A 20,442-nucleotide genomic window follows, 5' to 3' on the forward strand; every position below is an offset into this window, starting at 1 on the left:
TTTGAGTCATTCCTAACTTTTGGACTGCTGCCTAGACAATTCTGCAATACGGTTTCCGTTGCGTATTCTTTTTTTTTTTCTTTAATGCATAACTTTTCTCACTATATTCAAAGCTCAAAGCTCTAAACCGTGCTTTTGCAAATTCTAGATAAGAGTTCAAAAGTTCGTTGGAGTGTTGATTCATTGAGTTTGCATAAAGGTTGATATTTCATTTCTGTTTTGCAGGTTTATCATTTAGAAGTGCCTGTGTGAAGTCACTTTTGCTGGAAACTGCAGCCTGGGAGCTTTCTTTGTATTCACATCTCGCTCTTCTGTCAAGTACACTTTACCCTGACCTTATGAGTGGATGAAGATACCTCAGTTGTCTGACTTTGCCAATTGCTTAATTTCAGAATTCAAAAAGGGGGAAGAAAAACATCCTGCTAAAATATGAACATCTGAGTGTCTTATTTTCTAACATCGTCAATAGCTGTGAGCGTCAGCATTAAATATTCTCCCAAGGAGTGCCATGAAATTGAAGTCACTTTATTAAAAACAGGTGTATCTGCAAAACAGCCAAGAGACTCAGACGTTGAAAGCCAGAGATGACACTGAGCGTGCTTTTATTGTGGCCCGCCATCTTCAAGTGGGACATGTTGATTGATGAGTGATTGCCTGTCCATAAACTTTCTCATCATCCTGTTCCCTGGATTGGACTTCACTAAGCAATTTATCACTCACCTTCAGACTTACATGTGGGAGTTTTCACAACAGTAGTTTTGGAATCATTAGAACTTGGATTGATTTCATCATTTAACAGAAACAAACAGCCCAAATTACTTTATCACCATGGCTTTGAACGTTGCCCCAGTCAGAGATACAAAATGGCTGACATTAGAAGTCTGCAGACAGTTTCAAAGAGGAACATGCTCACGCTCCGATGAAGAATGCAAATTTGCTCATCCCCCCAAAAGTTGTCAGGTTGAAAATGGAAGAGTAATTGCCTGCTTTGATTCCCTAAAGGTAAGAGAATGCGTTTTATGTGTCATTTCAATACCACATTGGACTTGCAAGCAGAAGGCTTTTCATTGCACTTTTACAGAAGTTTAAAAATTGCTTTTAGATTCTGTTTTCTTGTTTGTGGTGACTGTTGGGAGATTTTCACTCAAATTTTTTCATATCAGGCATATATAAATTTTTTACATACCCATGTTTAAATTAAAAATACATGATGATGTATTTCTGGCCTGGCATGACATTCATGTACCCAAGAGTTTTAAATCAAAGTCTGGCTTGTGACAACTGAAGATAAATATTTTATCAACATTTGATCTTCTGGAGGTTATATAAAGGTGAAGAAATTGAATGTGTCACTTTTAAGTGCCAGTTATTCTGACTTAGCTCTTGAAGAGTTTTCTATTCTTATGGCTTTTTTTTTTCCTTGACCGAGTACTTCCTAAAACCCTTCTTTGAAAATGTGTCACGGCTAACAGAAATTATTAAGTACACATTCAATACTCAATACTTGAGAATCTACTTCATGTGAGTTATATGACAAAAGAAACTAAAGTGATTCAGATGGCTCCCTTGATGAGCTTACTCTCTGGCAGGGAAAATACAGTATATCAGTAAGTATCTACAATGCAAGAAGAAGGGGACACATGCCTTGTGGGAGGAACAGACAGTGAACACATTTCTATGGAGTCCATAGAAGAGAGCTGGCTTCCAACAGACTGTTTCAAGACATGTTTTTGGAGATTCAAGGCATCTGAGTCGTATACTGATTTGGGTGGAGTTAGGAAGATAGAATTTAATGAAAGATCTAGAAGTGGCATGAGTTTTAACCCATAATGCTGTGGAGTGTATTCAGCCCTAACATTATGAATCTGAGATTGTCTAGGGCAGTCCTACAGGCATAATAATATTGTTTCCAGGAGCAATAAATAAGGCACATAGATTAAAAGAGCTCAGTGTTTACATCTCTGCAAGACTTCAGTAAGTTTAAGTTTAAGAAAATTGTTTATCAATGCTCTTGACATGATTTGAGAAATTACACAGCTGTTAGTTTACAAAATAGTGACCCCAGCCTATTCCTGAGTGTTAAAGAGACTGAGTTGTCCTTTAGGACAATTTTCTCTTAAGTAAAAAATTATGTCTTGTAAGACATAAGTCAAAATTTATAATTCTTATAAGACTTCAAACTATATATTTAAATTTTAATATCTCTTAAAGGGAAAATTTGTCAATACACTCAAAGCAGGAAAATGTATTTCTGACCCAACGAAAAAGTCTTTTAAGGGTAAAATTTTGACAAAATAGATCTGTAATCTACATCAATACCTACTCCCATTTTATTCCTTTTTATCATAAAATGCTTATTAGACTAGACTTTAAAATGATGAATTGTTTTGCCTAAAATGGAAATGAATAGATGGATAAATCACAATTCATATAAACTATAACAGTACAAGCATGGTTATATATATTTTGCCTTTAGTCAAAAAAGTAAACCAAGTCTGTATTTGCCTCTATGATTATCAGCAATAGAAACATTCACTATGAAAAAGCAGTGCAGGCCAGGCACGGTGGCTCATGCCTGTAATCCCAGCACTTTCAGAGGCTGAGGTGGGCGGATCATGAGGTCAGGAGTTCGAGACCAGCCTGGTCAGCATGGTGAAACCCTGTCTTTACTAAAATACAAAAAATTAGCAGGGCATGGTGATGCGTGCCTGTAATCCCAGTTACTTGGAAGGCTGAGGCAGGAGAATCACTTGAACCTAGGAGGCGGAGGTTACAGTGAACCGAGATTGCACCACTACACTCCAGCCTGGGTGATAGAGCGAGACTCTGTCTCAAAAAAAAAAAAAAAAAAAAAAAGCAGTGTAGATTTAAAACTAGATCATAAAAGCTTCAAGATATGAAAACAGGTCAGTGATGATAAATTAATTTTTCAGGTCATCCCCAATTTTTCCATCTTATTAATCCAAGCCTTCTCCAGTTGGATATTTAATATTAAACATCACATTTTTTGCCAGTTTTTTAAAAACCTTATATTCTTTAATGTAATTAGAGAAATATGGGGAAAATAATTCCTGACCTATTAAGGCCAAGTATTTCATGAATATCAACTAGGCAACAACGCCTTGATCCTTGCTATTCACCACATCACTGTGGATTCACTGGGACCACAATTGTTTGAGGAATCCAGCCCCCAGAATAAAGGGTCATGAACCATTTGTTTAGCATAAAAACGTGAGCCAAGTTGTGAGAATGTTGACCACCACTCAAGTAAAAAAAGGCTGTACAAATCATTTTCAGAAGTGCCTGGTGGAACCTTTTTGAGGTGTTGAAGCATAGTTATAGAGTGCCTCAAGTTATCAGTTCCCTTTCAGATTGTAAAATTTCAGGTTATTTAATGAGTGCAACATTATATATTTTTAAAACTGTCCAGCTGAAAAGAATGTGAAAACGGCCCACAGGCACGGGGTGAAATAGATCTGAGTCTAAATACCTGCTCAACTACTTCCCAGCCTTGGGTGTGTCATTTATGACTTTTTGACTTGGTTTCCTCATCAGTAAAAGGAGGATATTCAGCAGAGAAACTGGCTGAAGTAAGCACGGTCTGTAGCAACACGCTGGCAGATTCACCTTACAAGGTTCATGTGAGGATTGCAAACTCTTTCCACAAGACAGACCAATCAGAAAAGCACTCAAAAAATAGTAGCTAAAAAGAAAAATAATGACAATGATAATGATGAAGCTGTTTAACTTTACTTCATAATCAATTAAAAAAAAATGTTGCTCAGTGTGCAACAGAGAGAACTCAGTGTGCAATTGAAACCAGTGTGCAATAGAGAGAAGCAGCAAGGGCTTTGAAATCAGATGGACCAGGGCTTGACTAAGCCTGGCTGGGACCTAGGCAAGCTTCATCACTTGGGATGAGTTATTTTACCTCGTTGGCTTCAGTTTTCTCTTACATAAAATCGATCTAATTCCCACTTCATAAGGTTACTTCAAAGACTACCTGACCTGTGGCATCCCACATACTTAGCCCAGGGCTGAACAAGTTAGGACCTGGCAATGTTAGTTTCTTTCCCTTCGTAATAAAGTATCCCAGGATGGCCCTTGATTTTGATGACTAGCTTTAAAGGCAAGATCTTGTGCCCAACTCTTTACAAGTCCAAACGTTTAAGAATCAACTGTGTGAATGACAGTACCTCAATTATACAAATTAGCCATGACAAGAAAAAAGATTTGGGGGACACAATATTTTTGTTATTTATTACCAGATATTTTGTGCAAACACTGTGAAGTATTTATTTATAACTGTGAAAGGAATCTATGTTGGACTGCCAGTATGGGGACAAGTCAATCTGAGTCTTTTTTATTGTTGTTATATGTTATTTACAAATATGAGTAAACTTTTCCATAAGTATGTACTAAATTTGTTGGTGGAAAGTGATTTGCTGAGCTCTTTGGCATGAGAATTATACATATATAAATGCATTTATAGAAGACATTTTGGAAAATATAGTACAGTTCTTACTGTGAAATTTGTGCGTTTTTCACATACCTTGTTGTTGTATTTTATGTAAAACACTGAGCATGGAAGCAGCTGTGATTTTTTTTTTGGCAGTTTCAGTATTATTATGAACAGTAGACTTTGTTTAACGATTTTTCTGAAAGGCCAGGTCACATTCCAGAATGCTGTGTTCCACAACTTAGGTTAACTTGACAAAATGCAAACTGTTTTATGAGCAATCGTCTCCCTTGGAGCAGAGGCCTTGACCACGTTAACCATGTCTCTGATGCTTTTATGATCCATGAAACGCTTTCTCTCATAGCTAAAATGTTTGAGATTTTTCTTTCCAGATTCTTTTTTCCTATAATTGATAGGAATTAATCTGAACCATTTGGTAAATTGAACATCAGGAAGGGAGCACATAAAGTAACAATAATGCTTATTAAGACTAAAAGTGTCAGTATTTCCCCCTTTCAGGAAGTATTTATTTGCTTAAACATTTGAATTCGCACTCAGCTTTAAAAAGGGACACAACTTTAAAAATAGGATTGCTAATTTTGGTTAAAAACACTCAGAGTATGGGGGAAAATTGTTTGGACAATTTTTAGAAATTTAGACGTAATCTTTTGTAATAAAAATTTATTTCCAGTACAGTGAGATCCTTTTTAACACCTGCATCAGATGATGTCACTCCTCTGTTCAGGATCTGTCAGTGGCTTCTCACCACAGTCAGAGTAAAGAGCAACACTGCAAAGGCTGCCTAGGCCCTGTGAGATCTGCTTCCCCCTCCTGCCACCTGACTTCATTTCTATCGCCACCACCCCCTCCAACCCACTCCAGCATCTTTGCTGTCCCCTGAATATGCCAAGTAGGCTTTGCCTTAGGGCATCTGCACTTGCTCTTTCCTCTGTTTGGAATACTCTTGCCTCAGCCACACAAACAGCATGTTTCCTGGTTTCCTTAAGGTTTCTGATTAAAAATGCCAATTTGTGAATGAAGCCTTTCTGCCAACTTATTTCAAATTGTAATTCTGCCATTGCTGGGATCCCACTTCTTTCTTACCTGGCTTTACTGCTCCCCCAACACCAGCATTTGATATGAGAGATGCTAATTTGTTTATTGGTTTATTATCTGTCTCCCTCCTCCACTCTGCTAGAATATAAGCTCTATGTGGATAGGGACTGTGTCTGTTGTGATCACTCTTGTGTTCCTGGAACCCAGAACAGTGTCTCATACATAATAGATACTCAATAAATATTTGTTGAATTGCATGTTCTCCATGTTCATCAGGAAAGTTTTCAAGCCTCTCAGATAGGGCTGCTGGATTTGATTGTACAGGGGTGCACTGCACTCTAGGGGCACCTTTCTTATCACAGTCTATGTGATTGACACCCCCTGGCGTTGTGCAGTGGACAACCTGTACAGCCATGTGCTGTTGCCCTGGGGTCAGTATCCAGATTTCAAAATCAGGGAGTTCTGTGTAGGAATTTCAAGGCGCAGGTGTGACTCTGAAAGTATAATACAACATTGACAAATTTTCAAGTAAATAATTTGATTTCCTCTTCAGGGTAATTCAAGCTGCATATGATACAGAAACTACTTTTTTTCTACCCTCGTTGTCTGTCTAAATTTCAAAGATGTGAAGTGGAAGTTGCTCATTTGCCTATGGGATGCTGTCTATAAGTTAGCTGATGGCAATATGTAATTTGCCAAGACTTTAAGTTCATGTTCTTAAATTGCTGTTGGACTCCTTAATAGCCGTGAATTCTTTGCAGAAATTGTTTGAGTATTATCTCAATGATTAATTTTGGCCGGATTTGCAAATATAACCTCAGACAATTTTTTTATTATCAATAGTCATCATTGTAGTAACATAGAGCCTACTATATGCCAGGTACTTTTCATGCATTATTTATTCCAATAACTCTGTCAGGTAAATATGATTAAATCACCCTTATAGATGTGGACGCAGGTTCAAAAATTTAAGTAGCTCACTTGTGACTACCAAACTCATGAATGATGGAGAAGGGGCCTGACTCCAGGTAAGTGTGGCTCCTAGCCAGCACTATGCATTCCCTTCTTGTAACTGCTCTTACTGAATAAGTCACTGAGGTGGTTAATTCCAAAATTCTTAATAGCTTAATAATATTCATGTTTAACAAGATTAGCATGTTGAGGAGATCCAAAAAAAATTCTAGGCCAAGTGCAGTGACTCACACCTGTAGTCCCAGCACTTTGGGAGGCAAAGGCAAGAGGATTCCTTGAGCCTGGGAGGTCAAGACCAGCCTGGGCAACATAGTGAGACCCCATCTCTACAAACAAATTTTAAAAATTAGCCAGTTCTGGTGGCATGCACTTGTGATCCCAGCTACTTGGGAGGCTGAGGCAGGAGGATTGTTGAGCCCAGGAGGTTGAGGTTGTAGTGAGCCATGATTGTGCCACTGTACTCCAGCCTTGGGGACACAGCAAGACTTCATCTCAAAAAAAAAAAAAAAGTCAAAAACCATTCTAAAATAGAAGCTCCCAGGAGTAAACCTGTTTAGATAGCAGAAATTTCAATCTTTAAAAGACAGAGACACTGCAAGAGAAAGTAAGGCATATGTTGTATTTGTTTGTTTGTGTCTGTCTATAAATATTATACCATCACCTACTAAATCTCTGTAACAAAAATGGTTTTTGTCCAAGGCATTGTTGGTGTGTGTGTGCCCATGTGATTCTGAAATGCATAAGTCAGTTTTAGAATGTAACGGAGCACAGGCAGGTTCATGCTTCAAGATTCTTGGACCCACCAATTGTATTTTCTGAAAACAAGCCCATCTCTTTCATTTGACTTCAGCTGTTCTGGGTATATCAACCACTTCCCCTGTGTACCCTCTCTGGACACTATTCAGACTTCATATCATAGTTTACTCCTGGAAATCCATGCCCAGTGAGAGCCCAGAAGCTTCTGAAAGATGGGATTGTGTCTTACTTATTGTCATGCCCCAGCACCTAGCATGGCATCTGGCACAGAGCGGAAGTACAGTCATCCCCAGAGAGTGCAGACATGAACAAAGAAACCCTTACAACTTTTCCAGATGGACCTAGTGCTGCTCCATCAGTGATCTCCAGACCAAAACCTTCCTTGTATGTTGTTCACCATTTCCTTTAACATCTCTGTTTCATTTTGCAGTTTGGTTATTCGAGGAGAATTCTCTCCTGCTACTTTTTGCCTGTGTTATTTTCCTAGTTCTTTCACCACGCTCACCGCCCTTCCTACTTTCCCTCTAATGCCACCTCTTCCTCCCCTTGTTCCCTCAGTATGGATGCTCCCCAAGACTCAGGATCAGCTTTTCCTAGTTCAGGTTCAGCCATCAGCTCTGAAAGCTCATCTGCTTTTATGCATTCATTTCCCACCTCTTTGCCAATGAATCCCAAATCTGGGTGTGTGCCCTCACTGGCCACCACCGTGGCTCCAACTACCTACTGAACATTCCCATCTGAATGGCCCTTTGTCACCTCCAGTGCCACATCTCTAAATCCAAACTCTTGCCTTCCTACTGCAATCCACCCCCACCCCTGAGTGCCTTGTTCCCCAGGCATAAAACCTGACCACTATGGCCCAAACTCTTGGTCCTTTCTTTTTTGTTGTGGTTTTACAGGTTGTAGGGAAGTATAATACCTTTAAGAATTAATCAAAACTAAGAAATCTTTACCCAGAAAACTATCCATACTTACAGACTATTACAAACAATCTGCAGGGTTTCATGTTTGCTTCTAGAAATTATCTATACATTGCAAGTTAAGAAATCTTCATCTTAAGAGAAGTCTGAAACATTTAAGAAGGCCTGAGGGTCTTTAAAAAAAACCTTTGAGTTAGTTTACAAATTTGCCCAGAGTCAAGATTAGCACCAAATTCCTCCCAATACCCAAGATATTCTGTGCTAAGGAAGGAGAAACATGCAGCTTTCAGGATAAAAGCAGAACCATGACTCCCTAAGAGCAGGTGGGATCAGTTTCAGTGCTTTGAGTAAGCAAAGAAATGAGGATTTTCAGGGCGTCAGGCACCTCCAAATGTCTCACTTAGGGAAGGCACATATGCGCCATAGAGAAAGTCCTTTTCCTGGAGAGAAAGCCACTTTCCTGGAGACAGCGTCCTCCAGCAAGATGCCTACATTCTAGCCCATTTTACAATTTAGAGTTAGACAAAATCATCTCTCTTTCAGTTTCCTAAGGCCGTCGTACAAAGTACCACAAACTGTGTAGTTTAAAACACCTGAAATGTGTTCTTTCTCATATCTGGAGGCCAGAAGTCTGAAATCAAAGTGCTGATAGGGCCACACTCCCTCTGAAGCCCCTGGGGTTGGGGAAGTTGGGGGAAAGGGATGGGAACCAATTCTTGCCTCTTTCGGCTTTTGGTAGCGCTGTTTCTTGGCTCATGGCAGCCTCACTCCAATCTCTACCTCCCTCTTCAGATGGCCATCTTCCTGTGTGTCTCCCTTCAAATCATCTTCCTGGTGTTTGAGTCTGTGGTCAAATTTCTCCTTCTTATAGGGACATCGGTTATATTGGGTGAAGGCCCCACCCTTCTTTGGTATGACCTCATCTTAAATTACATCTGCAACTACCCTATTTCCAAATAAAGTCACATTCTGAGGAACTGGGGGTTAGGACTTCAACATATATTTTGGGGGAACACAATTCAACCCATTAAAATAATATATACACCTAGAAAACATCAGAAATCCAACACTGTAGTCTAATTCAATTCTGATGATTGGATTTGGCAAGAGAGAGGAGGCTTGCAAAACTCCAGAGGGTCTTTGGTACTGAATCTAAGAAGGAATGATGACAAACTGGCGTTCCATGATTACAACATTCTTTGGTTAAAACATGTACAAATAATTCATGGAGAAAAATAGCAACATTGATTTTCACCTCTAAATGAATGGAATACAATATCAATGTTTATTTTCATTGTATTTTTTATAGTTAGGTTTATTACTCATTTTGCTTTGGGCAGTGATGCTAACTTTTGTTAGTCAGTGTATCGGTTCTTATGAAACCATTCATTATTAAGGCTTAAGGAGAAAGAAATATTTATGTTACAGGATTTGTTTAATATTCTATTCTTTTTAAAAATGAAAATAACATTTTGTCAGTACCTTTCTTTCAGTCAGACTTTTGTTTATATTTTAGGATTCGAAAAAAATGACACAATAGGAAGCAAAGATTTAAAATTAAAAGCCCTGGCCTGGGAATCTGCATCTGAGCCCTGCCTTTGTCACATGTAACTTTGTATCATTTCGCCTCTCTGGGATCCAAGTGTCTCACTAGCAAATATTCTTTAGCTCACTCATTCATTCATTCATTCATTCATTCTCTCATTAACTAAACAAAAGGGGGCAAATAAAAAGGAACCAGGAAGGTGATATGAACAAATGACTCAGCTCTCCGTGTTGGAGAGACTCAGGAATTGCTGGAGACAGCAGAAAATTCAGTGAGGAGCTCATGACCCCTTTAACGACAGCAGCTGCTACTCAGCAATAGACAGCTGTTGCTTGCCTTGTGATAATCTGAATAATTGTTAAAGAGAAACAGAAATTCAAATTTTGATGTGATGTTTCCCAATTTCTGAATCTTGGCAATCAATTAAAATCTTTTTAAACCTTAGAGTCCAAATAAAACACATCTTCAGGATGGATTCAGCCAGTAGACTGCCATATTTAACCTCTAAAATAAACAAATAAATATTGATTAGGTGCTCTTAAACACTGGGAATATAACAGCATAGATTGCTTCTTCTATCAATAGAGATCACTGAAGGCACAGTGAATTTATCAACTGCTCTTAATCATCCTTGAAAGACTGTATTCACACTGATTTGGTGATTCACTCTCATCTGGTTTTCCCCTCACCTCATTGGCCAGTCCTCTGCCTCCCTTCCTGAATCTTTTTCCTTCTGACCTCTAAATATTGGACTCTCTCCAGACTTAGTCCTTGAACATCTTCTCTACACATCCATGGTGGCACCTTACTCTTCTTAGAACTCACCAAACACGTTCTTGCCTTAAAGCCTTTGCACTTGCTGGGGCAGCCACCAGAATACTTGGCCTGCCAGATGTCTTTATCCAATCCAACGACCATAAACATTTCTAGATGCTGAATATTTCTTAATTTCTATCTCAGCCCTGATTTCTCTCCTTAACTCTAGTCTTATGTATTCAACTGCTTATCTGACATATCTACTTGGATATTTATTTAATGACATCTCAAATTTAATGTGTCTACTAATAACTTTTTAACTCCCCACTCAACCTACTGTTCTCATTGGAATAGTTCTCAGTAGATGGTGCCATTCCTTCGGTGGATCAGATCAAACACCTTGAAACCCACCTTCATTCTCCTCTTGTTATTGCTGCCATATCCAATCCATTATAAGTCCTATTCTGTCTGTCTTCAAAACAGACCCTAAATTAAAGCACTTTTCATCATTTCTATCATGACCACTCCAGTCCAAACCACCATTGTGTCTCATATGGACTATTATAGTAGCCTGCTAGCTCTCACTTCTCTACTCTAGCACTCAGCGATCCTTTTAAAACATAAGTCACAGCATGCCAGTCTCTTGCTCAAAATCTTCCAGTAGTTCCCATTTCATTTATGAAATTCAAAGTCCCTTAAGGCCCTATGTGATGTTTCACCTGTTGCATTTCTGGCCCCACAGATCAGCCACCTGCTCCCCCGCCCGCTGCACTGTGCTGCAGCCACACTGGCCTGTTTATTCTTCAGGGCCTTGACACTGGCTGTTCCCTCCACCTGGAATGCTCTTCTCCCAGGGAACTGCAAGCCTCAGTTCTTCATGTTAGTCTGGTCTTTGCTTAAATGTCACGTTTGCTCACAAAAGCAACCCTGGAATTATCTTTATGTGACGCTATCTACTGTGTCTCTCCACTTTCTGTTTCCTCCACTGAATGTAAGGCTGGGGGGGCAGGAACTGCCTTGTTGTATCCCTGTGCCTGGCAGCTACTGGCTGTACACCCATGCTTGCTAGTGAAGAAATGTATCCTTATATCCTAAATTTTAAGGTTCTAACTGTTCCAATAAAATTCAGATAGCTTTTCTGGCTGCTTGTTACTCAGTTTTTCCCATTAATGTACAAACAGAAAAGCATCACTGCTCAAGGCTTTATACAAAGAAGGCTCTTTGGTTTACAACTGAAAGGTGTTGCATGCTCACTCATGTTTATAGCTGTCCTAAAAGCAGGTCACATGGAGACTTGCTCACAAGTGTCAGCTAGAGCTATTACAATTCATGGATTGGCTTGTTGGGCAACTTCACCGTTCCCAAAATCTTGGCCCTAGACTGATGCTGGTGTTTGATAAAATTTTGACTAGTCTGCTCTGAAATAAGGACACTGAAATACGTTTTTCTCATTAAGGTAAATTCATTCAATTTAAAGGCTGTTTTTTTAAATTGACATATATTGTGGGGTACATAGTGATGTTTTCATGCATATAATATACAGTGATCAGATCAGGGCAATTAGCATATCCATCAAACATTTATCATTTCTTTGTGTTGGGACATTCAATATTCCAGCCATTTGAAACTATAATTTTTATATTATTTTTAATTACAGTCTACCCACAGTGATATCGAACACTAGAACTTATTCCCCCGATCTAGCTGTAATTTTCTACAAAACGTTGTTTTTTATTCCAAGATTGTTTTCTTCTTATTCTTCTAATTATTATGTTTATTTCTTTTTCTTTTTTCTTTTTTTGAGACAGAGTTTCGGTCTTGGTGCCCAGGCTGGAGTGATCTTGGCTCACTGCAACCTCCGCCTCGTGGGTTCAAGTGATTCTCCTGCCTCAGCCTTAGGAGTAGCTGGGATTACAGGCGCCCGCCACCAGGCCTGGCTAATTTTTTGTACTTTTTTTTTTTTTTTTTTTTTTAGTAGAGACAGGGTTTCACCATGTTGGCGGGTTGGTCTCGAACTCCTAACCTCAAGCATTCCACCCGCCTCGGCCTCCCACTGCTGGGGTTACAGCCATGAGCCATGACGCCCAGCCTTTGTTGATTTCTTTTATAAAATGATTGTCTTAGTAGGTGAGTCTTGTCGTTCTTTTTCCATAATGCCTTTACTTGACAAAAAGAAAAAGTAGGCCGGGCGCGGTGGCTCAAGCCTGTAATCCCAGCACTTTGGGAGGCCAAGATGGGCGGATCACGAGGTCAGGAGATCGAGACCATCCTGGCTAACACGGTGAAACCCCGTCTCTACTAAAAAATACAAAAAACTAGCCGGGGGAGGTGGCGGGCGCCTGTAGTCCCAGCTACTCGGGAGGCTGAGGCAGGAGAATGGCGTGAACCCGGGAGGCGGAGCTTGCAGTGAGCTGAGATCCGGCCACTGCACTGCAGCCTGGGCGACAGAGCGAGACTCCTCTCAAAAAAAAAAAAAAAAAAAAAAAAAAAAAAGAAAAAGTAAATGGGCAACTCTATGTCAGTTTCCCGCTCTTTTTTATTATGTATTACTGCTTCATAAAATTCAAAGGCAGGGGTCTATCTGTCCATACTACTTGAACTGAAATCCACACCAGCAGAGTTATTCATTTGAGTCATACACACTGGAAGAGTTTTGTCGTAAGAAAGTCACTGGGGGCCAGGTGCGGTGACTCACGCCTGTAATCCCAGCACTTTGGGAGGCTGAGGCGGGCGGATCACGAGGTCAGGAGATTTGGACCATCCTGGCTAACACGGTGAAATCCCGTCTCTACTAAAAATACAAAAAAATTAGCCGGGCGCGGTGGCGGGCACCTGTAGTCCCAGCTACTCGGGAGGCTGAGGCAGGAGAATGGCGTGAACCCGGGAGGCGGAGCTTGCAGTGAGCCGAGATGGCGCCACTGCACTCCAGCCTGGGCGACAGAGCAAGACTCGTCTCAGAAAAAAAAAAAAAAAAAAAGAAAGAAAGTCACTGTGAATCCACATGTTACCTGAGAGGACCCAAGAAGTTCCTCAAGCCTTTTTCTGTTAGCAAATGAGGACAGCTTGATCTATCAAATAAGCTAATATCCATTTGAGGGTGGGGGAGGAAAGAGCCCAACCAGGAACCTCGAGGCCTAGAATGGCTTTGTTTCAGTGCACATAATCAAGTCCCCAAGAAGCTGAGAGAAACCGGCAGAAAATGCCAAGGTCTAAACAAAGGCCAGCGGGCATGCCTCTGGGACTGGGGAGACCAGGTTTGTTCTGCAGGAGCTAGACCAATGATGAACTTCACCTATTTCACAATTTTTCCATTAACTGACCCTGCTAATACTAAATAGCGCATTCTTTCCACTTGGTTTGATTCCATTTCCTCTGGCTCAAAGATTATAGTCCGGTGTACGTTAGTCTTTCTCAGCACTATCATGACCAAGAAGAATAAAACTGATACTCCTAGAACAGATCCTCCCCTGAGCACCGACCTTTGCGATTCAGGGAATGAGTAGATACTGACATCTTTATTTGTGATCAAACTTACCTAAGCCATCTTGCCTGACCAAACAGCATTTTGGGGCTGTGACTGATGAGACCATTTTCTTATGCCTGAGGTTGTACCCACACAATATTAAGCTCTGTAGAACATGATATATTGTCAGGGGAAGGAGAAAAAGAAAATGACGTAGAGGCCTTAACCTAATTAAAGCAAAACAGAATGGCTAGATTCTACTTCAGGGATGTTTATATTTCATTTAGATTATCATCATCTCAATGGAGCATTTCTTATTCTTAAAAAATATGTGTCTAATTTTTTACTGAATAGTGATGTGGGTGCTTAGGTACATTAGTAATCAATCTTAATATAAAAACGTATGTGTTGAAAAGTAGAATAGAATATATGGAGGCTCTTAAAAAATGACCATCTTGTCTACATCTCAAATCTCATTTGGAGGAATAGTTCAAGTGCTCCCAGCTCTTAGTAAAATCATTAATAATGACACTAAAATAAGCATTTGCATACCTGCCATGAAACTAGCCATTGACCCAGATGCTTGGGATCTAAAATTAATCAGTAGCAGCCCTCGTTGGAGGCATTTAAATCACATGACCTCTCCCCCATTCCTGCTAACTTTCGGTTGTTAACAGGAGCTGGGATAGCTGGAAAATATCAGGAAAACAGAATTCTTAATGAAGAATTCTAGTAGGTCCAGAATCTTCTGAGTGGTATGTAAAGTCAAGGAGAAAGACATTTCACTTTCTAGGGAACTTTAAATCTCTTTATTCATTTATTTATTTTGCAAATAGTCATTGAGCCACTATTAAGTGTTAAGCACTACGTTTGGTGACCAAAGAAGAGGTGGGGACCTTGCTTTCATGGACCTCACAGCCTAATGGGGGAATCTACAGTATTCCAACACAGTGGTAAAGTAAGTTAAAATGGTCAGGCCTGAAGAAACTATACGCAGACATAGCCAGCAAGACCTCAGATGTGACCGTAACCTTGCTTGATTTGCAAACATAAGCAAAACTGAACTTGAGCAATTTCTTGTAAATGCCTATGTTAAAGAATACAACTTAAACTCCAACCAGTCAGAAGTTAACAAACAAATGTGTAATTATGTAACTAGGGAATTTCCAACAGGATAGATCAAATAAGGTAACTGTATAACTGCAATCAGTCAAATATTTCCCTTCATTACTTCCATGTTTATCCTATAAAAGCCTCCCCCTTGCAATCCCTCGTGGAGCTCCCAGACCAGTTCTGGTTTGGAGCCACCCAGTTCTTGAATCACTGTTTGCTCAAATAAGCTCATTAAATTTTTACTGTGCCTCAGTTTACTCTTTAGCAGAAGTAAACAAACTAATAAAATAATCACAATTTCTGAAAAGTGTGATTGATTTATGAAATTTGGAGTGCCCCAGTATGACAGGCAGTGGGCACACCACTGGAAATAGAGCATGTTCTAAACGCAGACAAATTTCTTGACCTCATGGGATTTTCATTCTAGTGCGAAATGACCAAAAAAAAAAAAAAAAAAAAAAAATTGGTAGAAACAGCCCTCCTTTCCCACCCAACAATTATTTATTTACCGCCTGAGAATTACTAGACAGGAAATGGAGCAAGGTACTCTGATAGAAAACATTGTGATGGGGGAAGACTTTTACAGAAAGGGTGGCTTGTGATGTGTTCTCCAAGGAGTTGCTTTCTGAGCTGAAGCCTGAAGGAAAAGAGAGGAAGGCTTCCCAGACGCAGGGGAAAAAGCTCTAAGCCTGGAGATGAACGCGCTTTGCCAATTCCTGGAAACCAGAGGCCTGACGTAATGAGTAAGACAGAAACTGTGTAGGTGTTTGAATGTTATGCTCAGCACTAAGATTTGAGCACAGGGATGACAGGCTCTGATCTGTCTTATGGGAAGGCCAGTCAGCCTGGAGGAGGGATGGGAGGAGGAGGCAGGGCCAGGTGGTTGGTTCAAAAAAGCCTCTGCATCACTCACATCACTAACTATGCCACCCGGCTGGGGTGGAGGGGGCAGAGGTAGGGAGATGTGTGGATTTACAATATGTTTTGAGGTAGAATTATTGTTATTATTGTTATTTTGAGACAGAGTCTCACTCTGTTGCCCAGGCTGGAGGGCAGTGGTGCAATCTCGGCTCACTGCAACCTCCGCCTCCTTGGTTCAAGCGATTCTCCTGCCTCAGCTTTCTGAGTAGCTGGGACTACAGGCATGTGCCACCACACCCAGTTAATTTTTTGTATTTTTAGTAGAGATGCGGTTTCACCATGTTAACTGGGATGGTCTCAATCTCCTGACCTAGTGATCCAACTGCCTCAGGTAGAATTATTAATATTAGAAAAGCTGATGCGTCACGACAGATTATTAAAAAGATCAAGTAATACACATCCCATCTCCATTTGCTCTTTACCTTTGTGGTATCAAGAGTGATTGCTCGGGCCGGGCGCGACGGCTCACGCCTATAATCCCAGCACTTTGGGAAGCTGAGGTGGGCGGATCACTTGAGGTCAGGAGTTCGAGGCTGGCCCAGCCAACATGGTGAAAACCCATCTCTACTAAAAATACAAAAATTAGCTGGGCGTGGTGGCATGCGCCTGTAATCCCAGCTGCTCAGGAGGCTGAGGCAGGAGAATTGCTTGAACCCAGGAGGTGGAGGTTGCTGAGATCGTGCCACTGCACTCCAGCCTGGGCAACAGAGGCAGACTCCATCTCCATCTCAAAAAAAAATAAAAAATAAAAAAAGTGATTGCTCAAAGAGGGAATGACTCTTTCCTCTTATGAGGGCATCTCTCCTGGCCCCATTTGCACTGCTGGTCATTTTACCCTTCATGTTCTCTAAGGCCATTCTCGCCATGGTCACTCAGGAGCTGGGTGTAAACCCAAGCTTGGGGAGAACTTGGTTTATTATCTGAGCAGACTTCCCTCGGACTGCTTCTGTAGAAAATCCTTCTAAACGTGTCCTGTGTAATTGAAGCTCCTGCCACTTCTAGATTTCCCTTGGTTCGTCTTGAGATTGGCTCCAGTCTCCTTAACTTTTTCTTTGCCATTTTAAACAGAAAGTTCTATTTGATCATTTGTCTTCTAGAATTATTTTTTATTTCCAATTTCAATTCTAAATAAAAATCTAGCTCATTTTTACATGAAGTTTAAGCCCACTTCTTTAATTAAATTGTAGAAAGTGTTGTCGATATCCAAATTCCTCTCTCGGTGAGCCCCAGGTCGTCCTGAAATTCCTAAAATATTCACTTGAAGTAACAGTCACATCTTCATAAGTAGTACAATTTCTTCTTTATTTTCCTATAGGATTTCTTTGCATTAAGTTCATCTTGATTTACATTTTTCTCAGGGAATTATTTCACTAAGATTTTCAATTTTATCACTTAAAATTATTTTACACTAAGTCTTCTCTCTAAATATGACTACGTAGATAATTTATAAATTATTTGTTTTCCTTTTATTTTTTAAATTAAATTTGCCAGAGGTGTGTCTGTTTTATTTGAAGAACCTGTTCTTTATCTTAGCTACCAATTCTACAAAGGACAAATTTTTTAATCTCATCATCATCATTGTTATTTTGACTTCTGTGTTTATTATTTCCTTTCTCCAGCTTTCTTTTTAATTGTTTGGTCTTTTTGCCTATAAATTCTGAGTAGAATATTTAGTTCTGTTCTCATAATTATTTTTCTGTTGAAGTATTTAGGACTGTAAGTCTACTACAAAAAATAGTTTTGGCTGTATCTTATAGATTTTTGTTTCTCACTTTTGTTATTTTCTAGTTGCTTGACTGCCTCAGTCATTATTTACGCAACCACTTCTAAAATATCCAAGTAATCTGGTTTTTCTTTTTCCTTTGAAATTCTAGTAGTAATTTTAGTATTTTATTATTAAAATAATAAGGCACAGTTTTTACCTTAGAAATGCACTGCAGTATTTTTTAGTGCAGATTATGATCAGTGTTTATACCTGGTACATGACACTTGAGAAGATGCATTTCCTGTTCTTAAGGTCCAAGGTTGTATCAGCGTGCAGATATTTATCCAAACATTACATAATTCAAGTGCTTTGTGTCTGTAATTATTTATTTTTATCCCCTTGACCTGACAGAGAGTTATGGTGATGCAAGAAATTTTAATACTCCTCACGTGTTTCCTTGTACTTCTATGATACTATGTTATTCTAAGCTTAGTGTTTCTTGAGTCTCATAGCTTTTTTACGGCTCTGTCTTGTATCAATATGTAATTAACCTTTTTTTCAATATATTCTTTGTTTAAAATTTCTTCTTTCCATAGGTTTTTGGGGAACAGGTGGTGTTCGGTTACACGAGTAAGTTCTTTACTGGTGATTTGTGAGATTTTGGCGCACCCATCACCCGAGCAGTATACATAGAACCCAATTTGTAGTGTTTTCTCCCTTACCCCGTTCCCATCCTTTCCCCCTGAGTTCCCAATTTTCTTCAATTTATTATTTAACATGAATGTACCACTCCTGCTTTTTTTTTCTTCATGCTTTCCTGATCTATTTTGTTTCATTCTTTTATTTTCAACTGTATTATATCTTTTTTATCTTGTGTAAGCTTCATTTCATTGAATTTCATTTTTAATCTGAATTAATCTTGAAATCTTGTGTTTCTCTGATATTTATATTATTTTTAGCTTAGTTTCCTGTATCTACCTTCCTTTATTTTCTTTTTTCTCCCACCATTTCCAGAACCCCTCACCAGTTAATCAATGACTCTGTTCAATATTGTGCCATACTCCCTGCAAGACACATGGAAATGTAACACTCAGTTCTTGTTCTTAGGGATTTTATAAACTAACTAGGAGACAAATAGCCTTGCAAAATTTACAATTAAATACTAAACCATGTGTACTAGTTATTAGCAGAAGAGACTTTTTAAGAAAATGGAAGCGTTAGCTGCAAGAACAACCAAACAATGTCATAGCAGAGAGCATTATGGGTAGAATTTAGCTAAGTGGGAAGGCAGACCTTCATGTTATTTACCTATATCAGTGGCTGCCAAATGCTATTCCTCTGGGGACTTATGGAGGCACCTGGTCAGTAGGTCTGGGTATGGATCCCAGTATTCTGTATCTTTAGAAGCTCTCCAGTGATTTAGCTGCATGGCCAAATTTAGAAAACATTACTTGAAATAATTATATCACATACTCTGAAACAGTTCTTACACTGTATAAATCTAGTAACTATCCCTGAAGGTCTTACTTAAAGTTTCCATTTGTCATACAATGTTCCAATAAGGCATAAAGACTATGTTAACTCATAGATTACATTTCCCAAGTCAGGATAAAAAAAGATCCAGCACCTGCCCTACACCCTTTGACTTTTTATTCTTGTGACAATTCTAATTGCAGTGTCCAACTATGCAGAAGCCTTTAAGTCATTAACTATAACTATAAGCAAAACAACAACCACCCAGTTATTAACCACCCAGTTATTGCCAGTTTGAAATATTAGGGTATCATTGTGAGGGGAAAGTAAGCAGTATGTGAAGAAATGGAAATGAATGAACTGGTTGTGTTTACCCTGGAGAAAGAAAGATTTGGAGAAGACATGATAGCCCTCTACAGATGTTCAGAGTTAGCACATTGAAGAGGAAGTAACTTGCTCTGGGTAAAGAACAGGGCCAATGAATGAGATCTGTGAGAAGACACATCTTTGTTCAATGTGAGGAAGAAGATACAAACATGCCTTGAGGGATAAAAGTTTCCATCTCAAGAGCTGCTCAAATAGGTGCACGCTTGGGATTAGTCTTCAGATTGTCTTTTAAGTTTTTTTTTTTTTTTTTCTATACCAAAGATACTAACAGACAATCCCATGCAGAACTCATTGCTAAAGTGGCCAATCCCAGCTTAGCAATAGAAGTTTTCCCCTGTGCCAGTGTTGAAATATTTGGTTGCCTAGCAACCATTACGTATCTGTGATGCATCGGAAAATCATTAGTTTGTGCCTGAGTTGATGTTGTAGTTCTTAACACCATACTTGGTTCATTTCATTCATGACAAGTATCCCCATTATAGTTTGTTACATATCAAAAGGGTGTTGAGCTGGAACGTGCACAGTGGTAATCTTTATCAAACCCTACCCAGCTGCCCAGCTTAGCCATAATGATCACAATAGAAATAGATGTTTGATCCATGCAGGAGATGACAGGATAGGACGGTGAGAGCACAGTAACAGTTTGGGGACTTATAAAACTGTTAACATACATTTAAATCTAGTAGAGTTCTTGGAGCGATGGTACAAGTTAAATCATGAACTCTTCAACGTTGAAATCCTGTGAATTTTGAATAAGTGACTAATACCAGCATTTAAGGTATAGAACAAAGTTTAAATACATAACATACTTAGGTCATAACTTTGCATTTACAGTCTCCTAGGAAACCAACAAAATATATCTGGGTAGTTTAAAAGTATGATCTCATCTATAGAGAGCTGCTTTATATCATAAGA

The 20,442-nt window shown here is 39.4% G+C and overlaps 1 protein-coding gene across 9 annotated transcripts in view; it reads left to right on the top strand.

Annotated features, from left to right (window-relative positions):
- The window catches only part of MBNL2 (muscleblind like splicing regulator 2), a 170,994-nt gene that overhangs the window by 49,988 nt on the left and 100,564 nt on the right, over window positions 1-20,442 (top strand). For all 9 annotated transcript variants that reach the window (XM_028837222.2, XM_028837220.2, XM_028837224.2 and 6 more), the window contains exon 2: window positions 226-1,002. In XM_028837222.2, coding sequence (XP_028693055.1) covers window positions 829-1,002 — 174 coding nt within the window. In that variant the 5' untranslated portion in view covers window positions 226-828. The remainder of the gene's footprint in view (window positions 1-225; window positions 1,003-20,442) is intronic.

Source organism: Macaca mulatta, chromosome 17, assembly GCF_049350105.2.
Source record: "Macaca mulatta isolate MMU2019108-1 chromosome 17, T2T-MMU8v2.0, whole genome shotgun sequence".
NCBI lineage: Eukaryota > Metazoa > Chordata > Mammalia > Primates > Cercopithecidae > Macaca > Macaca mulatta.